Below are 18,129 nucleotides of genomic sequence, written 5' to 3' on the forward strand. Positions count from 1 at the left end.
TTATTTAACCATTTTTACACTTTATTTGTGAAATGGTAGGGGTACTTTTGTACCCCCTTACCATTTCAAACAGGGGGGGGCGGGATCTGGGGGTCCCCTTGTTAAAGGGGACTTCCAGATTCTGATAAGCCCCCTGCCCGCAGACCCTCACAACCACCAGCCAGGGTTGTGAGGATGAGGCCCTTGTCCTCATCAACATGGGGACAAGGTGCTTTGAGGGGTCACAAACCCCCAAAGCATCCTCCCAATGTTGAGGGTATGTGGCCTGGTACGGTTCAGGAGGGAGAGAGCGCCCCCCCTCTTTTCCTGCGGCCTGCTAGGTTGCGTGCTCGGATAAAGGGTCTGGTATGGATTTTTAGGGGGACCCCCACGTCAATTTTCTTTTTAATTTGATGCGGGGTTCCCCTTAATATCCATATCAGATATTTTTAAATTTGACAAGGGGTTTGACACTCGAAGCTCATCCCTACCTGTGATATATAGTAGAGGGAGCAGAAAATGCTACTATATACACAGTATACAGTATATATATATATATATATGCCAGAATAAGCCAAATTTGGACTGAGCCAGGAGCTCGTGCCTACTCTGGAGGACTTGCCACCACCCCCCTCCTCCAGTCCCACATCTGTTGCACATTTCCATTTTATTTTCAGAGTGGTTGACACCAAAGGCAGCAAATGTACCCAGATATGTCAGGGATTGGCCAATATTCAGTCCGGTGGAGGAAAAAAATCCCCCCCCCCCACATTGTGATCAGCACTATTATTAATAGTTTTTTTGGTAGTGGATGAAATTTTCGAAGAATGATTTTAGAACTTGGCAGATTTCCTCCAGGATGAAGATGTTCTCTGGCCGGGATGAAGTGAGGTCAGGAGGTAAGGGGGTCAGGATGGAAGTAGAACCTGATATAGATAAGAGAATCACAAAGAAACAATTTGTGTATCATCCCAACCAGAGAGAGCTCCAAACCACTGCCAGATACCGAGAGGACAACACCGAGACTACAAGGTAAGACCGAGGGAGGCCATGGGGGGAGTAAGAGAAGGGGAGGGGAGAGAGCAGAGAGAGAGTAATGGGGAGAAAGAGGGGGGAGAAGTAAGTGTGCAGAAATAAAGGGAGAAAAAGGGGGAGGAGGGGAAGAGAGTGTGAGGGCAGATTAAGGGGGGGGGCAGAGACAGGGGGAGAATAAAGGGGGAAAAGGCAAGAAGAAGGGGAAAAAGGAAGGGAGAGGAAGAGAGATGTATAGAGAGAAAGGGGGGAGGAAGGAGGGGTAGAGTGGGGGAGAAGAGGATGAAGAGAAGGAGGGGGAGGAGGGGAAGAGAAAGGAGAGTGGGAGAGAAGGAGGAATAAGGGGGTAGAAGAAGGGGGAAAAAAGGTAGAAAGAGGGGGGGTTAAAAGGAAGAGAAGAAAGACAGGGGTAGAAAGGGAGAGGAGAAAGGAGGAAGATGGGGGGAAAAAGAGAGAGAGAGAGGGGGAGCAAAAAGGAAGAGGAGAGACAGGGGGGAGGAGAAGGGAGAGGGGAGAAAAATAGAGAGAGAGAGGGGGGGGGGTTAAAAAAAGTAGATGAATCCGAGAGGAATGGAAAGGGGGAAGAGAAGGCGGAGAGGAGAGGGAAAAAAATGAGGTGAGAATGCAGTCGAGGGGGGGAAGGGGAGAAAATGGAGGGAAAGAGAGGTGGGGTGAGGAAAGGGAAGATGGGGGGGTGCAAGAACTGGGAGAGAAAAAGTTAGAGGGGAGGAGGTGGAAGAAGTGGAAGAAGAAGAAGAAAGGGAAGTTAGAGAGTGGTAAAAAAAGGGGGGGGTGATAGATAGGGGAAGAAGGAAAGAGAGGGGGGGGAGAGGGAGGGAAAGATGGGGCAGAAGGGGAGAAAGGTACGGGAGATAGTGAGGGGAGAGAAAGAGTAGGAGAGCTTGGGGGGGGGGGGGCAGAGATAGGAGGAGAAGAAAGGGGGAGGAAGATAGATGAGTAGAGAGAAATGGGGGTGAGAAGGAGGAGGAGAGAGCGGGGTAGAAGAGAGGGAATGAGAGAGAAGGGCGGGAGAGAAAGAGGAGAAGGGAGAAAGAGAAGGGAGAGAGGGGTGATATGGAAGGGAAAGATGGGGCAGAAGGGGAGAGAGCTGGGGAGAGAAAGAGGGGGAGTGATAGAAGGAAAGGAAAAGGGGAAGAGGGGGAGGAAGAGAGATGGATAGAGAGAAATGGGGGTAAGAAGGAGGGGGGAAAGAGTGGGGTAGAATGAGAAAGAGACAGGAGAGAAGGATAGAGGAGTGGAGAAAGGGGAAGACGGGATCAGGGGGAGAAAGAGTGTAGGGAATGTGAAGAAGTGTAAGAGAAGAAGAAGGAGGGAGAGAAATCAAGGGAAGGAGGAAAGAGGGAGGAAAAAATAGGATGAAATGGAGCAGGAGGAGGATTGGAGAGAGAGATGAGAAAAAGGGAGAGAGAAGGGGAGATGAAAGAAGGGAGAAGGGAGGGATGGGGGGGCAGAAAGAGATGAGAAGAAGGAGAGGAGAGAGAATGGGGAGGAGGGTGGGAAAGAAGAAGGGAGCAGAAAAAAGAGAGGATAGTGGGGGAGAAGGAGAGGGGGGAGAGAGACAGGGCAGGAGTAGGAGGGGGGAGAGAGAAGATGGATAGAAGGTGGGAAGTGAAGAGTGGGAGAGGGGGAAGGAGAGAAGAGAGAGAGGGGGTGAAAAGTAAAGGGGGGCAGAGAGAGGGAGATGAAAGAGTAAAGGGAAAAGGGGAGGAGGAGGAGGTATTAAAGGGAAGTGAGGGAGGAGAAGGGAAGAGAAGTGAGGAGGAGAAGGTATTAAGGGGAAACGAGGAAGGAGAAGGGAGGAGAAGTGAGGAGGAGAAGGTATTAAAGGGAAATGAGGCAGGAGAAAGGAGGAGAAGTGAGGAGAAGTGAGGAGGAGAAGGTATTAAAGGGAAGCGAGGGAGGAGAAGGGAGGAGGAGAAGGGTATTAAAGGGGAAGCGAGGGAGGAGAAGGGAGGAGAAGTGAGGAGGAGAGCGTATTAAGGGGAAGCGAGGGGTTAGAGGGGAGGAGAAGTGAGGAGAAGTGAGGAGAAGTGAGGAGAAGTGAGGAGAAGTGAGGAGAAGTGAGGAGAAGTGAGGAGGAGAAGGTATTAAAGGGAAGCGAGGGAGGAGAAGGGAGGAGGAGAAGGGTATTAAAGGGAAGCGAGGGAGGAGAAGGGAGGAGAAGTGAGGAGGAGAGCGTATTAAGGGGAAGCGAGGGGTTAGAGGGGAGGAGAAGTGAGGAGAAGTGAGGAGAAGTGAGGAGAAGTGAGGGTTCCTCCATGAGAGGAGTTCAGTACTGGTTCTAATATAGATCTGTCTCAGAGTCCATCCAAGTTGTATCCTGTGTTGGGATGCGCGAACGGTTTGGCCCAGAGATTAAGTTTGGGCCGAACTTTGGTTGTTCGGACGATCGGGCGGACAGCGAACATTATGCGGTGTTCGGGGGGAAAATTTGAAAGCCGCGGAACCCCGTTAAAGTCTATGGGACATTAACATGGAAAATCAAAATTGCTAATTTTAAAGGCTTTTATGCAAGTTATTGTCATAAAAAGTGTTTGGGGACCCGGGTCCTGCCCCAGGGGACATGGATCAATGCAAAAAAAAGTTTTAAATATGGCAGTTCTTTTGGGAGTAGTGATTTTAATAATGCTAAAAGTGAAATATTCCTTTAAATATCATGCCGGGGGGGTGTCTATAGTATGCCTGTAAAGTGGCGCATGTTTCCCGTGTTTAGAACAGTACCACAGCAAAAATGACATTTCTAAAGGAAAATTTGTCATTTAAAACTGATCGCGGCTGTAATGAATTGTCGGGTCTCAGCAATATAGATGAAACTGATTGAAAAAAAGAGCATGGGATCCCCCCCCAGTCCATTACCAGGCCCTTTGGGTCTGGTATAAATATTAAGGGGAACCCCGAACCTAAAATTTAAAAAAAAATTAGTGGGGGTCCCCCCAAAATCCATACAAGGCCATTTAGGTCTGGTATGGATATTAAGGGGAACCCAGCGCCTCCTCCTGAACCGTACCAGGCCACATGCCCTCAACATGGGGAGGGTGCTTTGGAGTAGCCTCTCAAAACATCTTGTCCCAATGTTGATGGGGACAAGGGCCTCATCCCCACAACCCTTGCCCGGTGGTTGTGGGGGTATGAGGGCAGGGGGCTTATCAGAATCTGGAAGCCCCTTTAACAAGGGGACCCCCAGATCCTGCCCCCCTATGTGAATTGGTAATGGGTACATTGTACCCCTCCCACTTCACAAACAAAGTGTCAAAAATAGTAAAAAAGACAGGAGACAATTAGGGACAAATCCTTTATTAAAAAAGAGAAAAAAGAAAAATGTCCCCGTAATGTAGATCCATCTCACGCCGCCCGACGGACTGAAAAAAGAAAAGCCGCAACACCTCCGCCTTTTTGCGAGGCTCCCGCCGAGTGACGCTGCTTCTCAGTGACAGCTGTTATATAGCTGAGGGTGGGGCCACACAGTGACATAAACGGGTGACCCCGCCCCCCTCTGATGCAATGTGACATCAGAGGAAGGTGGGGTCACCGGTTACGTCACCGAGTGGCCCCACCCTCAGTTATATAACAGCTGTCACCAAGAAGAAATGTCACTCGGCGGGAGCCTCCCATGGAGGCAGAGCTGTTGCATTTTTTTTCGTTCTTTTTCGTGGGACATTTTTATTTTTTATCATTTAATAAAGGACTTGTCCCAATGTGTCTCGTGTCTTTTTTACACTTTTTTTGTGAAATGGTACCAATTCACATGGGGGGCTGGGATCTGGGGGTCCCCTTGTTAAAGGGGGCTTCCATATTCCGATAAACCCCCCTCGCCCGCAGACCCCCACAACCACCAGGCAAGGGTTGTGGGGATGAGGCCCTTGTTCCGATCAACATGGAGACAAGATGTTTTTCTCATCCCCTCTCTCTTTTCCTGCGGCCTGCCAGGTTGCATGCTCGGATAAGGGTATTTTGGGGAGGACCCCTACGCCATTTATTTTTTTAATTTGGCGCAGGGTTTCCCTTAAAATCCATACACGACCTGAAGGACCTGGTAATGGACTGGGGGGGGGGAACCCATGCTCTTTTTTTCAATGAGGCCGCGTACACACGCGCGGACTGTTGGCCCAACTTTGTCCGTCCAACAGTTTGAGCGAACAGTCCGCTCAAACTTAGCATGGATGGACATGGCCACACATGTCGAACGAACAGTTTGCTGAAACCGTGCGCGATGACGTGAACGGCACGTACGACGGGACGCAAAATATGACGTCCTATACACTGCATTATAACTTTCGGCTTGAAAATCCTTTCTGAGCATGCGCGGAACTTAGTTTGACGAACAAGCCTACACACGGGCGGACTGTTCGTTGAAACAAGGTTTCAGCGGACAGTTTTTCGGAATTTCCGTAAAACCTTGTCCGTCCAACTGTCCGCTGAAACTGTCCGCTGAAAGCCCACACACGAGCGGACTGTCCGCCCAAACACTGTTCAGCGGACAAGGTTGGGCCAACAGTCCGCGCGTGTGTACGCGGCCTGAGTTTTATCCATATTGCTGAGACCCGACAATTCATTATAGCCACAATCAGTTTTAAATGACTTTTTTCCTTTAGAAATGTCATTTTGCTCTCGGACTGTTCTAAACACGGAAAAAATTATCCAATTTACAGGCATACTAAGGACCCCTCCAGGTACGAAATTTAAAGGAATATTTTATTTTTATCGTTTCACTTTAAGCATTATTAAAATCACTGCTCCCAAAAGAAAAAAATGTTTTGCATTGATACATGTCCCGTGGGGCCGGACCCGGGTCCCCAAACATTTGTTATGACAATAACTTGCATATAAGCCTTTAAAATTAGCACTTTTGGTTTTTTATGTTAGTGTCTCATAGACTTTAATGGTGTTCATCTGTATTTTATGCCTGTTCGGTATGTTCTGGTGCGAAACGGGGGGGGGGGGGGGGGGGCTGTTCGGCTCATCCTTAATCCTGTGTAGGGTCATTGATGATTGGGGAAAGGATGGGGTCTGCCTGGTTATTTATGGATCTGTCTGTCTATAACAAAGTCTTCTACAGGACATGTCGGTGCGCTATAAGGACATACAGTTTATTCAAGAAGACCCAACACCCACCAAGAGTCCCGCTGGAATCTATTCAACTTACCAAGGTATGAACCACCATACAGAGGTAGCCCTCACCCCGGAAAGGGCCGCTGATTTGTGTCCCAGGATCTTCTCCCACCAGTGTAGCGCCAGCCGGGCAAACAACAACATTGGCTCTTCTGGCTCAGTAAACGGTCTAGCGGTTGCTTTTTTCAAACTTTATTGCTGATTAACCCGGATGGGGCTCAGTGGTGCCGTGGAATATACTCCAGAACACCAGACAGTAATGAGAAGACACTTTTTTCCGTGTGACTTCTTCTTAGAACAGCCCCTGTAGCAGGGAATGGGCAGCACTGGGGCACCGTAAGCAATGTTCCACAGGCCAGGCAAGCCTTAGTATTAGTGCCCCATGGGGGTATTAGTGCCCCAGGGGGTTAGCAGCAGCAACAGCCACCCAGATCCAGCACTCAGGTCTCTACACACAGTGACCCTGGATACCTGGATGCCGCTCTCCAGCCTCAGGCAGACGGTTTCTCAGTGAATCTTCCAGACTGGATCCCCAGTGAAACCCCCTCTGATAGCTCCAGAGAATTGTAGCAGAATAGCCCCCCTAGGTCATCACAGCTGAGACCTCGATAAACACAAGTAGAATCTTCAGCTGAACTGCCCTGAAGACCAGCAGCCCTTCAGGCTGGGAACTTCTTCTCCTCAATGCCTTATTATAACCTACCTGGTGAATACTTGAACATTATGGAGCCCTCCCTTGCACCTCCCGCCCAACACACCTGAATATTAGGGATGAGCCTGATGTTTCGAGTCAAACATACTTTTTGACTTGAAGATTGAGTGTTCGCCCATTCACCAAATTTAGAACATTATGGGGGGTTCTCAGCAAATTTGAGTGCCCCATAATGCACTTCGAGAGTGCATTGGTGACCTATGATTGGCCAAAGCATGCACCTGACCTGCATGCTTTGGCCAATCACAGCGATTGTGCCTTTGGCCAATCATGGCTCAGGGGGCTAAGTCCATGCCCCACACTATGTAAGGCTGCTTACACAGTGGCTGTACATAGTGTAATGAATGAGAGAAGCAACATTACATGTCTAAAGGAAAAAATGTCATTTAAAACTGCTCGCTGCTGTAATGTATTGCCGGAGCCCGGCAATATACATAAAAATCATTGGAAAAATGGCGTGAGTTCCCCCACCCCAGTCCATTACAGGCCCTTCAGGTCTAATATGGATATTAATGGGAACCCCGTGCCAAAAAAAAAAATATGGAATGGGGGTCCCCCCTAAAATCCATACCAGGCCCTTCAGGTCTGATATGTATTTTAAGGGGAACCCCACGCCAATTTGTTTTTTTTTAAATGGTGTGGGAGTCCCCCCAGAATCCATACCAGACCCTTCTTCAGGTCTGGTATGGATTTTAAGGGGAACTCCGCGCCAAAATCACATGTTCAACTGATTACAGGAAAGCTACAAGAAATAAAAATCTACCTAACCTAAAGGGTGATACACAGAGAATATGAATTTGAAGGAATTTTGCATTTTTTATTTTTCACTTGCCCTCGTAGGTAGTTAGGATAGACAGGGTTGTGAGGTCTGCGTCTGGAATGGGACAGAGTTGTCCTGATTTTAAGGGGTGGGATTTAAATGTTTTTCAGGAAAAAAATCTTTGGTGGTCAATTAAGTGCAGTTTTGGAAGAATACTCCTATTGGTGTCCATATCACAATTAGTTTTGTATGTTATACAGTAAGTGTAGAATGCAGGCCACCAACCTATAGACACCTAGAAGAGAACTCAATTATTGTAATGACTTATAGATTTCGTCTTTTACATCCTTACATAATCATATTCTAAGAATTACACCCGACATGGAGAATTAAGAACATTCACAAAGGAGTCCAATGCAATTCTCTCTTTCAGGAATCACCATGAACAGGTGGATCCCCCAACCCTCCTCCGGCCTGATCTGCTCTCTGTCGGCACTTTGCACTGGTCTCCTCTTCATCATCATCATCCTCATCGTCACCATCACACGTGAGTTCAACCTCACTGTCCCTCCTCATGCACACCTCACATTCCATCCATTCATCATAAAAACTCACCCCCCCACCATTCACACTACATTCTGTAGATGCTCTCCCCCTTCCATCCTTACTAAATTCTCTTAAAGTTCTCCCCTCCACCATGCACACTATATTTCCTGGAAGATCTCCCCCAATGGTCCACACTACTTTCTCTAGAAGCTCCCTTTACCATCCACACTCCGTTCTCTGCAAGCCCTCCCCCCATCTGCACTACATTCTCTGTAGTTTCCCCCGACCATCCACACTACATAACTTTGGAAAACCCCCCACCCCCACCATCCACACTACATTCTCTGGAAGATCTCCCCCCCACTGTCCACACTACATTCTCTGGAAGTTCTCCCCCTACTGTCCACACTACATTCTCTGGAAGATCTTCCCCCACTGTCCACACTACATTCTCTGGAAGATCTCCCCCCCCCCATCCACACTACATTCTCTGGAAGATCTCCCCCTACTGTCCACACTACATTCTCTGGAAGATCTCCCCCCACTGTCCACACTACATTCTCTGGAAGATCTCCCCCCACCGTCCACACTACATTCTCTGGAAGATCTCCCCCCACTGTCCACACTACATTCTCTGGAAGATCTCCCCCCACTGTCCACACTACATTCTCTGGAAGATCTCCCCCTACTGTCCACACTACATTCTCTGGAAGATCTCCCCCCACTGTCCACACTACATTCTCTGGAAGATCTCCCCCCACTGTCCACACTACATTCTCTGGAAGATCTCCCACCACCATCCACACTACATTCTCTGGAAGATCTCCCCCCACTGTCCACACTACATTCTCTGGAAGATCTCCCCCCACTGTCCACACTACATTCTCTGGAAGATCTCCCACCACTGTCCACACTACATTCTCTGGAAGATCTCCCCCCCACTGTTCACACTACATTCTCTGGAAGATCTCCCCCACTGTCCACACTACATTCTCTGGAAGATCTCCCCCCACTGTCCACACTACATTCTCTGGAAGATCTCCCCCACTGTCCACACTACATTCTCTGGAAGATCTCCCCCCACTGTCCACACTACATTCTCTGGAAGATCTCCCCCACTGTCCACACTACATTCTCTGGAAGATCTCCCCCCACTGTCCACATTACATTCTCTGGAAGATCTCCCCCCACTGTCCACACTACATTCTCTGGAAGATCTCCCCCCACTGTCCACACTACATTCTCTGGAAGATCTCCCCCCCACTGTCCACACTACATTCTCTGGAAGATCTCCCCCCACTATCCACACTACATTCTCTGGAAGATCCCCCCTACTGTCCACACTACATTCTCTGGAAGATCTCCCCCCACTGTCCACATTACATTCTCTGGAAGATCCCCCCCACTGTCCACACTACATTCTCTGGAAGATCTCCCCCCACTGTCCACACTACATTCTCTGGAAGATCTCCCCCACTGTCCACACTACATTCTCTGGAAGATCTCCCCCCACTGTCCACATTACATTCTCTGGAAGATCTCCCCCCACTGTCCACACTACATTCTCTGGAAGATCTCCCCCCACTGTCCACACTACATTCTCTGGAAGATCTCCCCCCACTGTCCACACTACATTCTCTGGAAGATCTCCCCCCACTATCCACACTACATTCTCTGGAAGATCCCCCCTACTGTCCACACTACATTCTCTGGAAGATCTCCCCCCACTGTCCACATTACATTCTCTGGAAGATCTCCCCCACTGTCCACACTACATTCTCTGGAAGATCTCCCCCCACTGTCCACACTACATTCTCTGGAAGATCTCCCCCCACTGTCCACACTACATTCTCTGGAAGATCTCCCCCCCACTGTCCACACTACATTCTCTGGAAGATCTCCCCCCACTATCCACACTACATTCTCTGGAAGATCCCCCCTACTGTCCACACTACATTCTCTGGAAGATCTCCCCCCACTGTCCACATTACATTCTATGGAAGATCTCCCCCCACTGTCCACACTACATTCTCTGGAAGATCTCCCCCCCCCCACCATCCACACTACATTCTCTGGAAGATCTCCCCCCACTGTCCACACTACATTCTCTGGAAGATCTCCCCCCCACTGTCCACACTACATTCTCTGGAAGATCTCCCCCCACTGTCCACACTACATTCTCTGGAAGATCTCCCCCTACTGTCCACACTACATTCTCTGGAAGATCTCCCCCACTGTCCACACTACATTCTCTGGAAGATCTCTCCCTACTGTCCACACTACATTCTCTGGAAGATCTCCCCCTACTGTCCACACTACATTCTCTGGAAGATCTCCCCCCACTGTCCACACTACATTCTCTGGAAGATCTCCCCCTACTGTCCACACTACATTCTCTGGAAGATCTCCCCCCACTGTCCACACTACATTCTCTGGAAGATCTCCCCCCACCGTCCACACTACATTCTCTGGAAGATCTCCCCCCACTGTCCACACTACATTCTCTGGAAGATCTCTCCCTACTGTCCACACTACATTCTCTGGAAGATCTCCCACCACCATCCACACTACATTCTCTGGAAGATCTCCCCCCACTGTCCACACTACATTCTCTGGAAGATCCCCCCCCTACTGTCCACACTACATTCTCTGGAAGATCTCCCCCCACTGTCCACACTACATTCTCTGGAAGATCTCCCCCACCATCCACACTACATTCTCTGGAAGATCTCCCCCCACCATCCACACTACATTCTCTGGAAGATCTCCCCCCACTGTCCACACTACATTCTCTGGAAGATCTCCCCCCACTGTCCACACTACATTCTCTGGAAGATCTCCCCCCACTGTCCACACTACATTCTCTGGAAGATCTCCCTCCACTGTCCACACTACATTTTCTGGAAGATCTCCCCCCACTGTCCACACTACATTCTCTGGAAGATCTCCCCCACTGTCCACACTACATTCTCTGGAAGATCTCCCCCCACTGTCCACACTACATTCTCTGGAAGATCTCCCCCTACTGTCCACACTACATTCTCTGGAAGATCTCCCCCACCATCCACACTACATTCTCTGGAAGATCTCCCCCCACCATCCACACTACATTCTCTGGAAGATCTCCCCCCACTGTCCACACTACATTCTCTGGAAGATCTCCCCCTACTGTCCACACTACATTCTCTGGAAGATCTCCCCCCACTGTCCACACTACATTCTCTGGAAGATCTCCCTCCACTGTCCACACTACATTTTCTGGAAGATCTCCCCCCACTGTCCACACTACATTCTCTGGAAGATCTCCCCCACTGTCCACACTACATTCTCTGGAAGATCTCCCCCCACTGTCCACACTACATTCTCTGGAAGATCTCCCCCCACTGTCCACACTACATTCTCTGGAAGATCTCCCCCCACCATCCACACTACATTCTCTGGAAGATCTCCCCCTACTGTCCACACTACATTCTCTGGAAGATCTCCCCCACTGTCCACACTACATTCTCTGGAAGATCTCCCCCTACTGTCCACACTCCATTCTCTGGAAGATCTCCCCCCACTGTCCACACTACATTCTCTGGAAGATCTCCCCCACTGTCCACACTACATTCTCTGGAAGATCTCCCCCCACTGTCCACACTACATTCTCTGGAAGATCCCCCCCCCACCATCCACACTACATTCTCTGGAAGATCTCCCCCCACTGTCCACATTACATTCTCTGGAAGATCTCCCCCCACTGTCCACACTACATTCTCTGGAAGATCTCCCCCCACTGTCCACACTACATTCTCTGGAAGATCTCCCCCTACTGTCCACACTACATTCTCTGGAAGATCTCCCCCACTGTCCACACTACATTCTCTGGAAGATCTCCCCCCACTGTCCACACTACATTCTCTGGAAGATCCCCCCCCCACCATCCACACTACATTCTCTGGAAGATCTCCCCCCACTGTCCACATTACATTCTCTGGAAGATCTCCCCCCACTGTCCACACTACATTCTCTGGAAGATCTCCCCCCACTGTCCACACTACATTCTCTGGAAGATCTCCCCCCCACTGTCCACACTACATTCTCTGGAAGATCTCCCCCCACTATCCACACTACATTCTCTGGAAGATCCCCCCTACTGTCCACACTACATTCTCTGGAAGATCTCCCCCCACTGTCCACATTACATTCTATGGAAGATCTCCCCCCACTGTCCACACTACATTCTCTGGAAGATCTCCCCCCACCATCCACACTACATTCTCTGGAAGATCTCCCCCCACCATCCACACTACATTCTCTGGAAGATCTCCCCCCACTGTCCACACTACATTCTCTGGAAGATCTCCCCCCACTGTCCACACTACATTCTCTGGAAGATCTCCCCCTACTGTCCACACTACATTCTCTGGAAGATCTCCCCCCACTGTCCACACTACATTCTCTGGAAGATCTCCCCCCACCATCCACACTACATTCTCTGGAAGATCTCCCCCCACTGTCCACACTACATTCTCTGGAAGATCTCCCCCCACTGTCCACACTACATTCTCTGGAAGATCTCCCCCCACCATCCACACTTCATTCTCTGGAAGATCTCCCCCCACTGTCCACACTACATTCTCTGGAAGATCTCCCCCCACTGTCCACACTACATTCTCTGGAAGATCTCCCCCCACTGTCCACACTACATTCTCTGGAAGATCTCCCCCCACTGTCCACACTACATTCTCTGGAAGATCTCCCCCTACTGTCCACACTACATTCTCTAGAAGATCTCCCCCCACTGTCCACACTACATTCTCTGGAAGATCTCCCCCCACCATCCACACTACATTCTCTGGAAGATCTCCCCCCACTGTCCACACTACATTCTCTGGAAGATCTCCCCCCACTGTCCACACTACATTCTCTGGAAGATCTCCCCCCCACCATCCACACTTCATTCTCTGGAAGATCTCCCCCCACTGTCCACACTACATTCTCTGGAAGATCTCCCCCCACCATCCACACTTCATTCTCTGGAAGATCTCCCCCCACTGTCCACACTACATTCTCTGGAAGATCTCCCCCCACTGTCCACACTACATTCTCTAGAAGATCTCCCCCTACTGTCCACACTACATTCTCTGGAAGATCTCCCCCCACTGTCCACACTACATTCTCTGGAAGATCTCCCCCCACCATCCACACTACATTCTCTGGAAGATCTCCCCCCACTGTCCACACTACATTCTCTGGAAGATCTCCCCCCACTGTCCACACTACATTCTCTGGAAGATCTCCCCCCACCATCCACACTTCATTCTCTGGAAGATCTCCCCCCACTGTCCACACTACATTCTCTGGAAGATCTCCCCCCACCATCCACACTACATTCTCTAGAAGCCCCCCCCCCTCCCCCCAATGTCCACACTACATTCTATAGATGCTCCCCATCCCCCACTGTCTACACTATATTCTCTGAAAGTTCTCCATCCAATCTACATTCTCTGTAAACTCTCCCAGCCCCCCCCCCCCCTCCACTGTCTACACTATCTTTCCTTGAACATCTCCTACCTCCTAAATTTTGGTTCTCTGACTTTGGCAGGTCAGGGGGTGGATCAGACAGAGCGGAACATGGAGGTGAAGCTGAGGAATCTGAGTCTAGGAGTGGACATCCAAGTTCAGAAACTGTCCCAGGATGGTAAGATGGACCTCTGAGGAGTGACACTATGTGACGGGGGGGTCTGGTTTCCTCACCTTATCAATATTCTTCTCCTTTAGTTTCCAGGTTGACGGAGAAACTGACCAACACCGAAACCTTCATAAAGGACATGAGAGGTGAGTTGGGGCAGGATTGGAAAGTGTACGGTACACACTCCTAAAGGTGAGAAAACATATTATAAACATAATTCATATTGAGAGATTGTACAATGTGATCTACGAAGATAATTACACGCAATCAGGATGAAAGGGATGTGTTTAGTAAGGATGAGCGTTCAGCAATGTTGGTGAATGAATGTACAGGAAATGTTTATCATGGTTTTCCTCTCTTCACAGCCGCCAGTGTAATCACTAAAATAAATAGGATGGAGGCTTCTGTGAACCGAATTCTATCTGATGATGTAGCAGGTAATCATACGCTCCAAGATCAGACCTGACATATGTATTTGGGGGGCAAGTAGATCATTATTACGGATAAATCTCCAACCATTGACCCAACTTTGGACTCTAAAAGGGGTGGGAATTACACGGGACTGGGAGGGGTTTTCTGGAATATGGGTGCGTTTGGGTACTTTTGGGCTTTGCTTGGAATTTCTCAGTACAGAGGGCTAAGCTTTTCTGAATGGAGACAGCAGAATGGTGGAGAATATAGTTAGGTGGAGAATATAGTTAGGAGGAGAATATAGTTAGGGGGAGAATATAGTTAGGTGGAGAATATAGTTAGGGGGAGAATATAGTTAGGGGGAGAATATAGTTAGGGGGAGAATATAGTTAGGTGGAGAATATAGTTAGGTGGAGAATATAGTTAGGTGGAGAATATAGTTAGGGGGAGAATATAGTTAGGTGGAGAATATAGTTAGGGGGAGAATATAGTTAGGTGGGGAATATAGTTAGGGGGAGAATATAGTTAGGGGGAGAATATAGTTAGGTGGAGAATATAGTTAGGTGGAGAATATAGGTAAGTGGAGAATATAGTTAGGTGGAGAATATAGTTAGGTGGAGAATATAGTTAGGTGGAGAATATAGTTAGGTGGTCCAGAAGTTTGACTCATTTGTGGAAGGGAAGGCAGAAGCAGTTGTCCCAGTGATAAAGCCAAGCTTTGTGGGTGAAATGCATCAAAGGAGGACGTCCTAGGTCGAGACTTTTTTGAAGGACATAGCCACTCACTTTTCTTTTTTAAGGCCTTTATCTTGCCCAATTTTATTAAAAGAAAGCTCCACAAAAACACAAAACATGAGTTTCCCTTGTAGAGGTGTTAAGCCTTTCTCTTTCATAAACTCCCCCCCCCCCAAAAAAAACAAGACATTCAACTTCATGGCTTACACCTTCAGAATTACCTCTCTCCAAGGTGAATCCCTCCTGACTTCTGGGAAACAACCGCCTGTCTGCCAGGGTGTAGGCCTGTGGACTCCTGGGCAACAACCTCCTGTCTTTTGGGGTTGAGCCCTCCGAAATCCTGGGCAATGAAGTCCTGTCTGCCAGGATGAAGCCCTCCAGACTCCTGAGCAATGAACCCCTGTATGCCAGGGTGAAGCCCTCCAGACTCCTGAGCAATGAACCCCTGTCTGCCGGGGTTGAGCCCTCCAGACTCCTGGGCAATACCCCTGTCTGCCAGGGTGGAGCCCTCTGGACTCCTGGGCAATGACCTCCTGTCTGCCGGGGTAGAGCCCTCCAGACTTCTGGGCAATACCCCTGTCTGCCAGGGTGGAGCCCTCCAGACTCCTGGGCAATGACCTCCTGTCTGCCGGGGTGGAGCCCTCAGGACTCCTGGGCAATGACCTCCTGTCTGCCGGGGTGGAGCCCTCCAGACTCCTGGGCAATACCCTTGTCTGCCAGGGTGGAGCCATCTGGACTCCTGGACAACAACCTCCTGTCTGCCGGGGTGGAGCCCTCTGGACTCCTAGGCAATGACTTTGTTTGCTCAGAACCCTAGTCAGGTCTCTCCTAAAGCCCAGCACACATCTGACCAATTAGTATGCTGGTGGTTCTTAAAGCATGGACCCAGGATTGGAGATTTCATCCCACCCAGACCTCTAAGAAAGGCTCCAGGTCCCAAACCAGCTTTTATCTACTGATGAGGAAACTGAAAAGTCAATTTCCTCTGAATGATAACAAATTCCCTGGAGCTCCTCAACCTGCCTGGATGAGAATCCTGGGTCATTAATTCTTTTCACACCCTGTCCAGGGCACAGAACTCCCACACTAGTTATATCAAGATTAGAGCTCGGGTGAAGGTTTACATTTTTAATTCCAGGGTTTAAGGGTAAGATTAAGTACTTTTTAGGAATAAAAGTTATTTTTTTTTCGGGTGTGAACATTCAGTGGTGGTGGAATTGGTGCACCCAAAACTACCAGGGAAAATGTTATTCTGCAGAAAATGAAAGTCTCTATGTACAGTATGTGTACCATTCTATAGAGGGGTCTGAGGGGCATGTATATAGCACACTGAAATGACATTCTTTATATTACAGGTTCTATTTCCGATGAGATCCAGAGGATTCTGGGAGGCTTGGCGAGGCTGACAGAGGAGATCCGGAAAGGGAACGGTAAGTTTATTTCATTTCAGGAATCAGAACATTTACTCACCAAGCTTTCATTTCCCAGAGCTCTGATTGGTTCTTGTTCTATAATTAGTCGTATCCACTGGGGGCCCTGATATGGGTGCTGAGTCTATTCAGCCTTCGGATGTGTCTTTGGAGTTTGGTAACAATTCCAGTCACGTGGCCAGTCTGTAGCGACTCTATTGCCCCGTACACACGAGCGGACTTTTCAACATCCAAAGTCCGAAAGACCGAGTCCGTCAGACTATCCGATCGTGTGTGGGCTGCAACGGACTTTTGATTCGCCAAAGTCTGACGGACTTTAGAAATGAAGCATGATTCAAATTTTCCCGAAGGAACTCCGCCGGACCCGGTCCCCTTCGAAAACTCCGCTCGTGTGTATGCTACTCCGACGGACTAAAACCGACGCTAGGGCAGCTATTGGCTACTGGCTATGAACTTCCTTATTCAAGTCGGGTCGTACGTCATCACGTTCGAATCCGTCGGAGTTTAGTGTGATCGTGTGTGGCCAAGTCCGTTCGGCCGAAAAGTCTGTCGGAACTCCGGCGGAACTCCTTTGGAAGTCTGTCGGACATAAGTCCTCTCGTGTGTACGGGGCATATGAAGTAATGGGTAATAGGTTACTCTTTGGGAGTTTATTTCATTCCTCTATTCACTGACATTTTTGTCTTTAGACTGGCCTATTATTAATTCCCTGTGATCATTTGTGATGGGTAATTGCTGGAAGTGTTGGGTGTACAGAGAGCTGATTGGTTGTTGAGGATTAGGAATGGGCCGAACACCCCCCCCTGTTCGGTTCGCATCCAGAAAATGCGAACAGGCAAAAAATTTGTTCCAACACACGAACACCGTTAAGTTCTATGGGACTCGAAACGTGAAAAATCAAAAGTGCTAATTTTAAAGGCTTATATGCAAGTTATTGTCATAAAAAGTGTTTGGGGACCCGGGTCCTGCCCCAGGGGACATGTATCAATGCAAAACAAAAACTTTTAAAAACAACCGTTTTTTCGGGAGCAGTGATTTTAATAATGCTTAAAGTGATACAATAAAAGTGTAATATTCCTTTAAATTTCGTACCTGGGGGGTGTCTATAGTATGCCTGTAAAGAGGCGCATGTTTCACATGTTTAGAAAAGTCCCTGCACAAAATGTAATTTCTAAAGGAAAAAAAGTAATTTAAAAGTACTCGCGGCTATTAATGAATTGTCGGGTCCCGCAATACAGATGAAAGTCATTGAAAAAAACGCCATGGGATTCCTCCCAGTCCATTACCAGGCCCTTTGGGTCTGGTATGAATATTAAGGGGAACCCCCGAACCAAAATAAAAAAAAAATGGCATTGGGTTCCCCCCAAAAATCCACATCAGACTCTTATCCGAGCATGCAACCTAGCAGGCTGCAGGAAAAGGGGGGGTGAGAGGGCGCCCCCCCTCCCGAACCGTACCAGGCCACATGCCCTCAACATTTGGGATGGTGCTTTGGGGTAGCCCCTGCCTAAAACACCTTTTCCCCATGTTGATGAGGAGAAGGGCCTCATCACCACAACCCTTGCCCGGTGGTTGTGGGAGTCTGTGGGTGGGGGGCTTATTGGAATCTGGAAGCCCCCTTTAACAAAGGGGAATCCCAGATCCCGCACCCCCATGTGAAATGGTAATAGGGTACATTGTACTCCTACCATTTCACCCAAAAAAGTGACAAAAAGGT

At 48.9% G+C, this 18,129-nt stretch overlaps 1 protein-coding gene across 2 annotated transcripts in view; it reads left to right on the plus strand.

Moving 5' to 3' along the window:
* Positions 1-823: 823 nt before the first annotated feature.
* Positions 824-18,129, plus strand: part of LOC143986530 (asialoglycoprotein receptor 1-like) — a 53,982-nt gene continuing 36,676 nt past the window's right edge. The window contains exons 1-7 of one of the 2 annotated variants that reach the window (XM_077484887.1): positions 824-1,011; positions 6,079-6,179; positions 8,047-8,160; positions 13,750-13,845; positions 13,926-13,982; positions 14,202-14,273; positions 16,338-16,412. In XM_077484887.1, coding sequence (XP_077341013.1) covers positions 839-1,011; positions 6,079-6,179; positions 8,047-8,160; positions 13,750-13,845; positions 13,926-13,982; positions 14,202-14,273; positions 16,338-16,412 — 688 coding nt within the window. In that variant the 5' untranslated portion in view covers positions 824-838. The remainder of the gene's footprint in view (positions 1,012-6,078; positions 6,180-8,046; positions 8,161-13,749; positions 13,846-13,925; positions 13,983-14,201; positions 14,274-16,337; positions 16,413-18,129) is intronic. The other variant, XM_077484888.1, reaches the window with a different exon arrangement.

This window comes from Lithobates pipiens, unplaced genomic scaffold (genome assembly GCF_037356315.1).
Source record: "Lithobates pipiens isolate NorthernLeopardFrog02 unplaced genomic scaffold, aLitPip1_a1.2 Scaffold_167, whole genome shotgun sequence".
Lineage (NCBI taxonomy): Eukaryota > Metazoa > Chordata > Amphibia > Anura > Ranidae > Lithobates > Lithobates pipiens.